Raw genomic sequence first — 13,948 nt, forward strand, 5'->3', positions numbered from 1 at the left:
AATTAATAATATTCAGCTCTTCTTAATAAAGAATCTAATTCGCAAGTCATCGACTTAATAGCCTTTTTTCAATAACACTAAAGCTGAATACAACAATGAGACTGTAATTGCAGCTTGTGATCAAGACAACACTACAGCAGCTGAAAGAAATAAAACAACGCTCATTGTTGATGCACTAAATTTACAGCCATTTGCAATAGTGGATAATGAGGGTAATGAAGAAACTGCACTTGCAAATGAAAAAGTTATTTGTAGACTCATTTCAAAGAATAAACCAATAATACCAGTATTCAATCAAAACGACCATATGAAGATACTCGTAATACTATGTGTATTAAATGCACTCCAGAAGTCAACGACGATCTTCGCTACTTATTTGGGATTTCTCCTTATGCAAAATTACTACAACAACGCCAATATGTTCCGTTAACTGACGAAATTTGTAAACTTATGAATATGGATCTGGAACTTCATCCCCAAGTGATTTTCTTTACAGTTGTAATATTGTCTGGAGCCATCACTGTTAATACAAATAATAATAAAGCAATAATGTTAAACACGGCTGAGGTATATGGTAGGACTAAATCAATAGATCACCATCGTGAACCGTATGGAAAATTAAAGGATGGTGTTCAATCCACATCTTTACCACCACCCATCAAGACTATGCATCAAGATGTGTGGCCAAATGTATTAAAAAGACAAGATGGTAGCAAGCTGATAATTGGTACTCAGGTATCAAACGTATTCGCTATGGGAAATTTCCTATAGTGATTAGTAACATCTAGTATTCGTATAGATGAAAAGATAGCTGCTTCTGTAGGTGGAACAATATCCGGGTTTCATCTAAACACTTTGGAGGATTCCTTAGGCTGCAAGATTTTCATGGATCTAGAATGTTTGAAGTTGGCCAAGGAGATAATTAGCAAACCAGAATCAGAATTTACGTCAGAAGTTAGGATTCTTAGACATCAATTAAGACAAATTCGAATTCATTTTGATTCACCATCAACTTATGCCCTCTGCCGCGCCTCTGGCCCTCTTGCTAAAAGTCATACATGCCATCCTTTTACCCTCTTTACATTAAATGAACGTGACCGTGGACGTTCTGCCTACACATCAATTTTTAAGGTAATTACAAATGAAGTTTTGAAAAAACAGGAAAATGGTGCTCTCTGCAAGGAACATGTCAAGGAATGGATTGATCAAGCAACTGGAAAGCCAGCACAAGTATTAGCAAATATACTCAACTTGTATAAAGAAGAAGAAGAGGAACTTCCCATCCTTTTCAACAGTAAACTTAACAAAGAATAGAGTACTTAGTCGAACTTTTAATGCCTTCCATTATCTCAGCTAATAGTGTTGTTGAAAGCCATATTAAACAGATCTTTGAGCTCTACTGTTGAGAATACCCCAGCCCCTCGTATTTGTAACTTAACATCATTTGTTTATTTATCGAATCATAATAAAGATTATATAGTTCTTATTTTGTATTCTATTGCTTAAGTGACTAAAAACACAACACCATGTTTAATTATCGTTGTTGGATTCTAAGATGACTGTGTTTTTTTAGAGTTGAACTCACAACATTAGGTTCACTAACCACACGAGAGAAGATCGCCTTATTGGAACCTGTTATTACCCAAAAAATAACACGACCTGTTCAAATTGTTACTCTGTAGTTATACCGTTAGTGTGCATGGATTATTTAGGTTTCAGTGATTATATTTTATTTACGATATTCAAAAGAATAAACTTTTGTTTTGTGTTGGATTTACTTTTATTGTACAGAGGATATCACAAAAACAAAAATGAAGTGCAATACAATGTGGTATAATTATAGAAGCTGCTAGAGTTTTTCACAGCCTTACGCTTGGAAGGCGTGTTGTATGGGAAGAATATTCACATGGATTATTTTTAAAAAAAAAAAAAAAATAAATAAATAAATCGCGAATAAAGCATTGAGAGGTTTACACAGTGTTTAAAAATGAGAGCAAATTAACAATCCATAAACTTAAGCAGGAGCTATATGTTTTTCCGTGAAGTTCATTTGTTCCTAATTTTAAAAGGCCCAAATTTTACAGTATTAATTTTGTCAATGGGTGGTTTTAATCTTTTCAAAGGGCGTGTTTTTTTGTCTTTATATAAGTACGCTTTTATTACTTCCTCAATTTATATATAATGCTTAAATAGGCTCCTCATTTAAGCACTTTTGAAAGACATTAATAGAGTGCTGGGCGAATGTTTTTAAGTGCTTGGGAGAAACAGAGTTACAAGCCTCGGCAATTCTGGTAGCCAGGCCCTCAGTAGCTTCGAATTGGCTACGCTTAACTTTGTCTTTTACTATTTCCCAAAACTGCTCAATAGGGTTCAGATCTGGAGAGTAAAGAGGAGATAAATGTTCCTATATACTCTCAACGATTAACTGATCGATTCTTTGGCGGTGTGGATAGATGCATTATCCATTACTATGTAATGACCCTTTAGCTCAGGAAATTTGTCCATCTCATCCATAGTTTCTGCAAGAAATTCTAGGTAATGTTCAGTAACGGTGCCTTTCAAAGAAGGCTTTTTCTTAGTTGGCACTTTGATACGCTTCGGCCACCTTTCTTGAGGATTTCGAAATCCCATAGATATGACATATTTAGCCGAGATGGCGCCCAATATGGTGTAAGATACAGCTCTTCCAGATGGAGATACCATGACTGCAGGTGTTCCTTTTGTCGATCATCCACTAGAAGGTCTCATATTGATGTTAAAAGCGGTTTCATTGACAAAAACACAATTTTCAATGTAATTCAATCACTTGCGTTCCATCTCAGGATCCATTTCATTCCATCCTTAATTTTCGCTTCACTGTTTCTTGCGGCTGGTTGAGTGCTCAATCGTTTGAATGAAAGATTACATTTAATCTTCAAAAAGTCATGAACAGTGCTCTTTTTTTATACTGAGATCTGCAAAATTTTTCTGTAAGGGAATCCATTGCATCCACTACTCGTGCTTGGGGATACTCGTCATAAAAGTTGAGATGAAACTTGTGCATGTCACCTAACTGAGGCTTGGTTCTATTGATCAGGTTGGTTTGCTTTTCTAGTATATTCCAATCTTTAACTTTTTTGAGCCTTTTCGTCCATTTCTGGACTGTACGCTCACTAATTCCACCTGCTAAGCGCCCTGATTTTGCGGCATTGAACAGCTTTACCTTGTTGAAATATAAAATATAGAAAAAGATGCTTTTGTTCATTTGAATATTTATTGTAATATTTTTCTGCTTTTTAGCTGTTGCCGGAATATCCCCCATAACCTCGTTCAAGTTCTCAACTGCAGTTGTTTATTCATTTTTTTGCAATTCATAATATTGCCTAATACGTGTTAAAGTTGTAAACTGAAATGGAGTAATTCCATCATCCCACTCCATAATATCATTTTCTTCATAATAAAAGCGAGAAAAAAAAAACCGCCCTTTGAACAGATTAAAACTGCCCATTGAAAAAATTAATACCGCCCATTGGCGTTGGAACGACTGTAAATATCCGAATACAAAAGTTGGCGAAGCGAAGTCAAAAAATGTGGTACACCCGCCCAATTGGTATCAAACATGGCTTCAAAGGTTTTTTAACTAGTTTTTAAATTTATTATATGTATAAAGAAGAAAGGGGATTATTTAGTTATTATTTTATTAAAAAAGGAAAATAAAGCGCGGCTCTTGGAGCCTGTACCACATTGAATGACGGAGCGGAGCCAACAAGGATTGCTGTAGGCACGACCAACAATCATTATCTGACTCTGACTAATAAATAAATCATCTCTTTCTTTCATATTCTAAACTATTGGCCCTGATACCATAATACAGTAGAAAGTCGGTAGTTATATTAGACGCCGGAAGAGTGGCTAGATAGTTTAAGATATATAATTAATATAAAGGAAGTATGTTTATCACAATAAACCGTAACTAGACTTTTGAGAGGAAAATAAGGTAATGTTTATTCAATAGAACTTTAGGAATGTTTATACCAATTGTGATTATAAGAGGGGGTCTGTGAATTTCAAGTATTGTTGGTTATAATGAAGAGATAATATTTAACATTGATTATTCAAATGATGACGCCTCACGAAAGATAATAATGACGTCTCTCAAGTGATAGCAGTGGACCGGGATTTTTCATTTCGCGTTTTCTTCTTGCACAAAACAGGTCATAAACTAGATTACGTTTTATTGCGATGGCAACACTGACTAAGAGTAAGTATTACGAAAAGGTCGTTTTGCCACGTCTAACTCAACGCTTTTTTCTTCTTTTTCATAGAGCTTCAGCTTTACGCGAAAAATAAAAAAAAACACTCTTTGGCTGATTTTTTACAAGTAAAGATGCATAAAATCTTGTTTTTAGATTACATTGCTCAATATGCTACACCAAACAGCGCAGAGAAGGCTGTAAAACTCAAATGCCAGAAAATTCGAAAAAATTTCTTGACCAGCAAGAATGCTTTTATAGACGTAGACTGGAATCTTCTCTTAATGCAGGCAAAAGCGCGCCAAAAAGCTCTTGAAAAAGGTACAGCAGTGTTGGCTGCAGCTACAGGAGAGGCTGCGAACACGCTTGAAAATTTGTTCAATGTATGTTTAACACTTCATCAAAATCTTTCTTTTTTCTCATTCCTAAATCCTGAAAATAGGGACAAAACGATTATGATGAAGGAGGTGAAGAGGAAGAAGTGGAGGAAGAAGAAGCACAAATGCATGAAGAAGAACGAACAGAAAAATCAGAGACAGAACAGACACAGGAAGCAGAAGCAGAACAAACTCAAGGCCAAGAAAAGTCGAATGGAAAGAGAAAGTATCAAGAGATGGCTTCAGAAAAGTACGAACTTACGGCGGGCGCTTGTCCAAAAGACGGATATTTGCTACCAAGTGGCACCATAATACATGAGAACTGGCATAAATACAAAACGCATGCTGTAAATAAGATGAATCAAACTGGCTTGTACCTTGCTGCTGAGTTATATGAGGTTTTGTACGTATTTTTTTTTGCACTTGACTGACTTAAAATGAACCTCTACAAGAAACTAACTTTGGAAATCTTTATAGCTCTTTGTTTCACATATTTTTACTTGTACCCGACCACTATAGCAAAACAATGACTAAGATTATTGACATACAGATTATTGAAGAGTTATACAGGACCTTGAAAGAAAAGTACGTGGATGCAGATATTTGTATTTCTGATGAACTGCAACTTGGCGTTACCAAAGTATTGAGGGTAAGTTCAAACAGTTGTTTGTGGACTACAGTGCTATAAAATGTGACTCAATATTCATTGTTACTGTAGAAACTGGTAGTGGAGGATAGAAAGGCAAGTCGCCGAGATTTTGAGCTTGAGCTCTTGGTCCTTTCACAAGCTTTTGAAGAAGACGAACGCGTCTTGGTTGATGTTATAAGAAGTTGGTAAGATGAGCTGCACTTATTATGTGTTGTAATAGTATTTCATTAATCAAACAAATAGCATCCAAAAGCTCCCGTCTACTGACTCGACGCATGAAATTCGGGAAATGGAGTTAATCACCACTTTTATTGATCCCGTGCTTGCTACAATGTTAAATAGACCTGAAACAAAAAAGTGTTTCCGCTGGTAAGTTGGTTAATAATCCGCAGTTTGTTTTCAATTGCTAACAACTTCTTTTTGGTGAAAATAAAAGGTTGAACCAGCAAGTCATTGAATATGGCACGGAGCCAACAAACTTACGTCCTGACGCTATCATGGCACTTGATCCCACTTGGCATGAGACATATGCTATTGGGTATTGTGAGGTGAAGACAAGTGCAGCAGAAAAACACCACCAAGACACACATCTAGACACATTAAGAACGGCTTTATTTTGTAAAGACGCATTGGATAGAGGTGAAATCAAGTGTACTTTGGGTGTTCAGGTTGTTGGTAAGATTGATTCCTCTTAAAAAATTGACATCTGTAGACCGTTTTCTTACCATATTTTGAAGGTTTTTGCGTGCAAGTTTATCTCTGCTCATTAGAATCAGAAGCGTTGTACCCTTTCTTCCTTCTTGAGAAATTTGAAGTGCCTAGCTCTTTGCTGAAGTTACCAAAGTTCATCAGTGAACTCGACAAGTTGAAAAGAATACTAAAAGCATACAACAATCATTGTGTGAAAAAGTCTCGGATCGATATTGACAAACTGAAGCGACCTTCAATGCCAACTGAACATCTGTTTAAGATTCTGAATGTTGTTGTTCCGACAAACTTTAAACCTACGCTTGTCTTCAAATGATTGACCATACGTCCATACCCACACTCACATATTGATATCCTTGACGTTAGTTTCTGTTATCATTTCATGCCCAATCCAACTCCTTCCCTAACAGCATGTGAATAAAATGCCAGCATTTGCTCATTCTCATTATCATCCTCTATTATTTACAGTATGTATATATATCTTATAAAGTTCAATTTGATAGTCATGTTTTATTTTCAAAGGAAAAAAAAGTTTGGTAAAAAAGCTGGCTGCAATAGGGTATATAGATATAATTGTTTTAGTTAAACCGACACTAATGCCTGTATTCAGCATTGCCTTGCTCATCAGCCTGGCCATTACTTGCTTTATCTATGCCTGTCTACAAATAAACAAAAAATATTTTTTTTAATAAAAAGAAAAGAAAAAAGCTAGCCAAAATACACTTGAACGTACGTTAAACAGATTTTCAAGCGTGTTCGCAGCCTCTTCTGTAGCTGCAGTCAACACTGCTGTACTTCTCTCAAGAGCTTTTTGGCGTGCTTTGGCTTGCATTAAGAGTAGTTTCCAATTGACCCCTTCGACAAACTTTTTACTCATAAAGTTTTTGCACTTTCTTTTGCTCGCTACTTGTGCATCCCGTGGTCTAGTGTATTGGCAAATGAAATCTAAGAAACTTCGTTTGTATCGTGGATCTTCAAGAAAATCAGCCAAACGAGGGTTTTTGGCATTTTTGGCATATAGCTTCAGGTCTGTAGAAAGTTTTTTAAGTAAATGAATCGGATTTTATCAATCCCTTCGATTATTACTTTCATTGAGGGAGGGCATGTCTAAATATGTTGCTGTGAGTCGAAATAGTAGAGAAGGGGACGACTAATTAAGACTTCAAATTGTTTCACGAATAAAAAAAAATGACGTATTCGATAGATCCGCTAAAAGCCCATGACGAATTAATTTTAGGGCGGTGGAGACTACCTTCTTAAACCTTCATCACTAGGAATCTTATGAACTGAATTTCAGTTAGTACTAATACTATGCATGTTTTGTAACGACTAATATAGCCAAAATTCATTAAAGAAGTTTTGTAAAGGGAGTAAGTCTAAAAAAGTAAAAAAGCTCTCATAGATTTCCTTAATTATAATCATTTCGCTATCATTTTATCTGAATGCGAAATTACATTTTTTACAGCATACAATCTGCTTTCTTTTCCTCATTTTCATTTATAATCCTACTGGCAAACAAGTAACGGCAGAAGGAATCCAAAGCGGCAGTGTCCTTGCGGCCCCCGCGGTGGTAACCCTGTGCGAAAGCCCGGTGCCCTAAGTGAAGGCTGCCTCAATTGCGTGCTTTGGCAAGGCAGCTGGAGCGCCGCCGTACTTGCTTTGCATCTATTTTCAACAATACAAGACACAAAGGCAAGTTCTTTGACCATCGCTACTTTGAAGATGTATGTTCAAATCCTAATACTAACCAACGTTTTTATTTGTTACATTATGTATAAGACCCACCTTTTTTCTAACGGTCGTGCAAGTAGAGCCAAGGGCTATCAACTATTATGTAATTGTCGATATGTTCCAGATATAAGGTGGTTACAGTGCTGTTGTACTTGCGTTTTTCATGAATCATGCTACCACTCACAATCTTACTGGCAAACAAGTAACGGCAGAAGGAATCCAAAGCGGCAGTGTCCTTGCGGCCCCCGCGGTGGTAACCCTGTGCGAAAGCCCGGTGCCCTAAGTGAAGGCTGCCTCAATTGCGTGCTTTGGCAAGGCAGCTGGAGCGCCGCCGTACTTGCTTTGCATCTATTTTCAACAATACAAGACACAAAGGCAAGTTCTTTGACCATCGCTACTTTGAAGATGTATGTTCAAATCCTAATACTAACCAACGTTTTTATTTGTTACATTATGTATAAGACCCACCTTTTTTCTAACGGTCGTGCAAGTAGAGCCAAGGGCTATCAACTATTATGTAATTGTCGATATGTTCCAGATATAAGGTGGTTACAGTGCTGTTGTACTTGCGTTTTTTACTACTGCCTGTATCTTTTTGAATCTTCAAATCAAGAAAACTGCACTCCTTGAGACTGGACCTGGTCAGACCTAAAGCATATCCAGCGCATTACAGGCGGATAGGGTGGTGTTGGGCTATATATAAGCAGATAATTGGCATATGTTATATTCGAAAGAAGAATGCAGCCTTTTACGTTTAGAGTATTTACATCATGTTGATGCATCTGTGGCAAATTAGGAAGAATTTGTACTAAAAAAAATAATAAAAAGAAAAGAAGTCGAGTAAAGTCCTTTAGAGATTTATTCAGAAAAGAAATTACTTAAGTGGGGAGACCTAATTACAGATTTGAGTGGTATAATAATAATAATGGATCTCATGGTGGTGCAAGTCCCTTACGGGTAACTTTCAAGTGAGGTGTATTGCCGCTAAAAAAATTACTTTATCAATTTACACGCAAAGATCAATACACGCCATGAATAGCCAACACAAGAGTATGTATACTCAGGATGAGGAACAAAATTTAGGAAACATATACAAGAATTGAACAAAAGACTGTAACTCTTAACAGAAATAAGCATAGTATTTCTTAAGTGATGATTAAGTTTAGTTTTTGATATAGTAAAACCCTTGAATTCTTCAGATAAGCGATCAATAATATCTTTAGTAAACAACTGAGGGTCCTTATCAACTATGCTCTGAACGAAGTCCTGGTGTGTACTTGTAAATAAGCATTCTGGTCCGCTATTGAACCTGGATTGCTTGTAGGGAACCTCTCCACTCTTCTGGTACTGAACCCACCATCGTTGAGCTGTTCGAGGGTTTATACCAAGTTGCTTAGCAAGTCGGGTTGCTCTCCCTCTTTCTTCGGGGCTTTCAAGTATTCGATCAATCAAAATCTCTCTTGTACTGTCACTGTAATCGGTGTATTGAGTTGCTGAAGTTTTTAATTTGCTTGCTATAGGCTTTGCTGTTTCTTTCTCCACAAAAGGTTTGCTAACTGAGGGCCTTGTTGTCGAAAGATACAATTTTTGTGTAGTGATAGGTTCAAGAACGATGTTGGGATCCGCTATCTGTGTTAGAACGTCCTCCATTGGGTCAAAAGCTTTTATTCTCTGTTCATAAACATTTTCCTGTCCATCGTAAAAAAAATTTGGGTGGTCATTGCGTAGTTTTTACAAGAAAAAAATGGTGAATATAACTTGACATTTTGAGCCTCTAACCTTGGCGACAAGCATTTTAAAAATTGCCAGCAACAAATTATTTTCAGTTAAGCGACCTTTATTTTCATATCCGCGCCAATTATATTTGAGGAAACGACATTTAATTTTTTCAAGACATATTCCACCGTTCTCACTGTATCCGAATAGAGAGAGAGTGTGTCAACCTTTTTTGAAGGTCCCATTTCTATTTCCGACTATCATCTAAGAAAAAAAAGCCGTTTCCTCTTTTCATTCCTAAAACAATTACTCAAATGCAATCTATAAAGATTACCAACCCAAACGTATTTACACCACCTGATACTGACTCTGATATTGACTATGATTCAATTGATCTGTCAGATGTGTTCAAGTAAGCATTTAAAGTCGCTTTATTGAATAATGATTGATTATGAACATAGGCCAACAAAATATGTTTATACTTATAAACATAAAATGAACCTTATCAAGCTAGGCTGTGCTCTTGGTTCAAGGGACGACTATAAATTAAAGTTTAAGAGATACTCTGTAAGTGGCAATAACGACAAAAAAGCGCGTTCAATATAACGACTAATAATATCAGAGAGCAACTGACGAACAGTACGTATCAAGATACAAGGAACACTTGCAAAAATTACAAGAACAACGGCAGAGATACTTGGAGGAAGAAAATAAAAGACGCGAACAAGCGCGTAAGGAAGCAGGAGAAATATTGGCCAGTTTAAAGAAAACGTAATATACATTGTTTACAGTTCTTGTTTTTAACCAATAATTTATATAAATAGAACACTTGAAGACGACGACGATGATGACGATGAAGCATTTGAAGAGGAACTAAGACGGCAAAATGAATTGATTGAAGCTGCTATTAAATATGATAAAGAACGAACAGAATCAGAATTAGCCGCTGAAAAGGAACGTGAAGAGAAAGAAAAGAAGCAAAAGGAAGAGGAAGAAAAGAAACGAAAGGCAGAAGCAGAAAAGAAGGAGAAGGAATTAAAGCTGGTAGGTTAATACTCTTTTTCTTTATTTGTTTTATTAACATAAACTAGCAACGTTCTTCTGCTACATCACCAGAAGGTTTAGAAGAATATAAAAAACACTATGCCAAAATTGAATACTTCAAGGCTACCCTCAAACCTAAATTGGCCAATGATCCAACCTTTAGAAAGCAAATTTTTGAGGCACGCAGATTAGTCAAGCGTACAGTAGCCCAGTTACAATACAAGCATAATGTTATTTTTGAAAAGGTAGAGCGTAAGATGCCCTTTACCCGAACAAAAACTGACGTCTTTGGCTATAGTACACAGTCATGTACAACCATCTCACAAGTATCAAGGCACAATCACAAGAAGCATTTGAAGTGCTCCTTAACTTTCTTGCAAAGGCTTTTTTAGCTCAAGTGAAGCAAGAAGTCCATGCAACACCATTTGCCGCGTATTTTTTAGCCCGTTTTGCCTATTTACTAATTAGCACTATTCCAGAGTTTTTAGACTATCTCATGGGACGTCTTTACAAACGATGTCCGTACCTCATTCCTCAGTACCACGATGATGATCCAGTAAGTTCTATCATGACTCTTGGATTCCCCTTTTCTCTGACTGTTCTATAGACACTCACAGTTGACGAAATAAAACGCAGACTACGATATGATTATACTAGCAAAGAAGACAAGACCTTTCAAACGTTTTTACAGCACTCTGAACAACAAAAATGCTATGTTATGTTTTATGGTGCTCTCTGTCAAACGAAACCTGATCCTGGTCAACCCGAGAACCCATATCCTATCAAGCACGCATGGGTCTGGTTAGCACGTATATGTAACATGCCTCCACGAGAGATCACACCCATTCTAGTCCTTGGTCTACTTGAAGTTTCTGCCGAACGACTGCTAGAGGCTTATCCAACACAAACACCCAAACTATTCCGCTTAATCCGTGAAAAAATTTTACCTATGTATCCTAAATGTGATAATAACGACAATGTGGGCGGCATGACTCGTTTAGAAATGCTTTTGGACGACTACTTTAAGACTGGCCAAGTGAAATGTATATCGGAATCGCTCCCTGCACAGATATAAAAAAAAAAAAAAGAAGCATTTATTGATTACTTGAATAAAAATCATTATAATCTAGCCGTGTTGATAGAGACCTCAAGTCTTCATCATGATAGGATTTCAATATGTCCAAGAACTGCAAGACCTGTGCTGTAAATGCGTTTTCGACATCCTGGTGGTTTCGCCGAATCCTGCTCAATCGCTTATCACTGTCGCCTTCTAGAGCGTACTTGCTATGCCGTCTGACAGCCTCATTTGAGGCATACCCATGGAGGTGATCAAGCACAACCTTGTATTTCAGGATACAATCAAACAAGTCATTCAACCGATCTGCCAATTCTTTTTTCTTTGGCCCACTCAAGAAGCCCTTTTGAGTGATCTCGCTTAGATAGCTTGCATGAGACTTAATGATCGAATCAAGATCAATACTATGATTTTGAATATTGTCTTCTAGCTTCTTCCATGAACACTCGAGTACTTCAAAAATAACATAATGTTGGAGCTGGTATATAAAATGAATCATGCGCTGTATGGTCATCTGAGCCTGGTGTAGATCTTGCGAAAGATCTGGCAGCTCTGAAAACTCACGACTAACTTTGCCCCACTGTCTCCAAGAAGCAGACAAGGTGTATTCAACACGCTTCAAGCGCCAGAGAAAATTAAAGACTTGGAGGTATTGAAGCATAGAATTGGCATTGATGACTGTGTTGATGGGTGTTTCCATGCGATAGTCGAGAGTGAATACGTCCCAACCGATATCATCGTTTTGAATCTTGAGTAGTCGAACGTCCAGTCGGTTAAGGATCGCTGGGTCGTCGTATTGTGCATTGGATGACCGAATGGCTGTTTCAAGTACGCTCGTAAGGTTGTGACGAAGCAGAGTGGTGGCAGGTTTGTTGAGTGTAGCTCTAGATATTACATATAAGAATAAAATCACGTTAAAAAAGAAAAAAAAAAATTACCCTAAACCATCCATGAGATATTGAATGAAATCACCTTGGCCTAATAACATATATCGCTTCAAAGCACGCAAGTGGTCCATCAGTTTATACTTTGTTTTGAGTAAATTAAGCAATGTTTTGCTGGTGTCCATATAGATTGCATCAATCGTTCTTTCCATCGTCTGTATTTCACCATACTTGAACACATCTGCCGCATTAGCAGGTACATCATATTGAGCATCTATACCATGACAGCTACAACGCATAAAATTAAGTGATTTTCCAATAGCAAAGATCTTTTGAGCAAGGTCCTTTGAGAAGAAGGAAGGTAACATAGGTTCACGTATCGAGTACTTGCGTTGCCAAAGATCTTCTTCCGGCACATTCATATCACAGGCGACAAAGAACTCTTCATATGGATCGTTCAGTTCGCCTTCAAATACCCAACGCTGAAGCATATCGTAAAATGGCTTGGACACTGACCGGAGCATCTGCGTGACAAAGGTTCTGGCAAATGGGTCACCATGCTTTGTATAGTTGTGCAGTATCGTAAGCATGGCGCCTCCTTTCTGACCTAATATATACATGAGTATGGATGCATAAGAAAAGAGGATATGTTACCTTCACAAGCGTCTAAAAGGGTGTTCATGAGTCTTAATTTATTATTTGATTCCTCCATCCAGACAAGTAGACGCTTGAGAGTTAAGCTCTGTTCTGTAAGGCTCGTGTGTTTGTCCAGTAACTGTTTTTCGACTTGGGCTTCAAGAATAGCGATCAATCGGTAATAGTCCGTCAATTGACTTTGAATGGCAGCGCAGAGTGACTGAACGACAAGACTTGTGGTATTATTGTGCATGTGGGTGTCGACAAATGCCTTTACGTGAATAAACAGCCAGCCTGTGGCCGTCAGTCGATAGATGAGTTCCTCCTTGGGTAGAGATAGAGGCAAAGTCTGCTTATTGATATGGTACTCGTTTGTTACGGTATCCAACCTAATGTACTGTCCATCAATTCCCTGAAAGACAAAGACAAGATCACGCAGGATCTCTGATTCTGATACTAACAGAACCTACGCATCAGAACGTTTTGCTCAATCCGTCTTGTTTTAAAATACCTTCTCTTCCATACATTTCTCTGGCTTTATTCAATTGAACAGCTGGAGGATCGTGGCGACTAAGTTGAGAAGGTTCACGAGTTAGCCTTCGTCGAATATTCCTCGGCGAATCGTTTACATGCACTTCATGAGGTCTAGACATCCGTGGTACTGGTTCCGCAATATTAGGCAGTCCAGGAGAACTGACAGACATGGGACTGGTTGAGTAGACAGACTATAGTTTCAAACAAGGTGAGAGAGATACTTTAAAAAAAAATGAACCCTGTTACGTTTTGTGTTGATCCTTGTTCCTGATACTGTGAAAGGTTACTGAGTAAGGATAATAAATAAAGAATAGACCATCTCTTTTTCAGTCGTTGCTACATTTGGAGAATAAGTAAAGATA

At 37.5% G+C, this 13,948-nt stretch overlaps 7 protein-coding genes across 7 annotated transcripts; 4 read left to right on the plus strand and 3 right to left on the minus strand.

Annotated features, from left to right (window-relative positions):
* The first annotated feature begins 95 nt into the window (after positions 1-95).
* On the plus strand, positions 96-799 carry RHIMIDRAFT_277311 (uncharacterized protein). The gene has a single exon (XM_023612680.1). The coding sequence runs from the start codon at positions 328-330 to the stop codon at positions 769-771; it is 444 nt and encodes a 147-aa protein (XP_023460944.1). The 5' UTR covers positions 96-327; the 3' UTR covers positions 772-799.
* RHIMIDRAFT_277314 (uncharacterized protein) lies at positions 736-1,564 on the plus strand. Its single transcript, XM_023612681.1, has one exon. It carries the CDS (start codon positions 886-888, stop codon positions 1,312-1,314), a length of 429 nt encoding a protein of 142 aa, XP_023460945.1. The 5' UTR covers positions 736-885; the 3' UTR covers positions 1,315-1,564.
* A 621-nt stretch (positions 1,565-2,185) lies between these two features.
* Positions 2,186-2,392, minus strand: RHIMIDRAFT_209578 (uncharacterized protein; the record flags this gene model as incomplete). The annotated part of the gene is made up of 1 exon (XM_023607149.1): positions 2,186-2,392. A coding segment is annotated over one exon (207 nt), but the record flags the coding sequence as incomplete, so codon positions are not given.
* Positions 2,393-5,086: 2,694 nt separating this feature from the next.
* On the plus strand, positions 5,087-6,434 carry RHIMIDRAFT_277319 (uncharacterized protein). Its single transcript, XM_023612682.1, has 5 exons — positions 5,087-5,258; positions 5,328-5,443; positions 5,502-5,627; positions 5,695-5,933; positions 5,996-6,434. Exons 1-5 carry the CDS (start codon positions 5,136-5,138, stop codon positions 6,280-6,282), a joined length of 891 nt encoding a protein of 296 aa, XP_023460947.1. The 5' UTR covers positions 5,087-5,135; the 3' UTR covers positions 6,283-6,434.
* A 2,075-nt stretch (positions 6,435-8,509) lies between these two features.
* Positions 8,510-9,488, minus strand: RHIMIDRAFT_304624 (uncharacterized protein). Its single transcript, XM_023614453.1, has one exon. It carries the CDS (start codon positions 9,345-9,347, stop codon positions 8,691-8,693), a length of 657 nt encoding a protein of 218 aa, XP_023460948.1. The 5' UTR covers positions 9,348-9,488; the 3' UTR covers positions 8,510-8,690.
* A 239-nt stretch (positions 9,489-9,727) lies between these two features.
* Positions 9,728-11,532, plus strand: RHIMIDRAFT_242867 (uncharacterized protein; the record flags this gene model as incomplete). The annotated part of the gene is made up of 7 exons (XM_023609857.1): positions 9,728-9,825; positions 9,875-9,980; positions 10,036-10,184; positions 10,238-10,457; positions 10,505-10,702; positions 10,756-11,013; positions 11,065-11,532. 7 exons carry the CDS (start codon positions 9,728-9,730, stop codon positions 11,530-11,532), a joined length of 1,497 nt encoding a protein of 498 aa, XP_023460949.1.
* A 19-nt stretch (positions 11,533-11,551) lies between these two features.
* On the minus strand, positions 11,552-13,509 carry RHIMIDRAFT_209579 (uncharacterized protein; the record flags this gene model as incomplete). The annotated part of the gene is made up of 3 exons (XM_023607150.1): positions 11,552-12,416; positions 12,471-13,023; positions 13,071-13,509. Coding segments are annotated over 3 exons (1,857 nt in total), but the record flags the coding sequence as incomplete, so codon positions are not given.
* Between the last annotated feature and the right edge of the window lie 439 nt (positions 13,510-13,948).

The sequence above is a fragment of the Rhizopus microsporus genome (assembly GCF_002708625.1).
Source record: "Rhizopus microsporus ATCC 52813 unplaced genomic scaffold scaffold_45, whole genome shotgun sequence".
Classification (NCBI taxonomy): Eukaryota; Fungi; Mucoromycota; class Mucoromycetes; order Mucorales; family Rhizopodaceae; genus Rhizopus; species Rhizopus microsporus.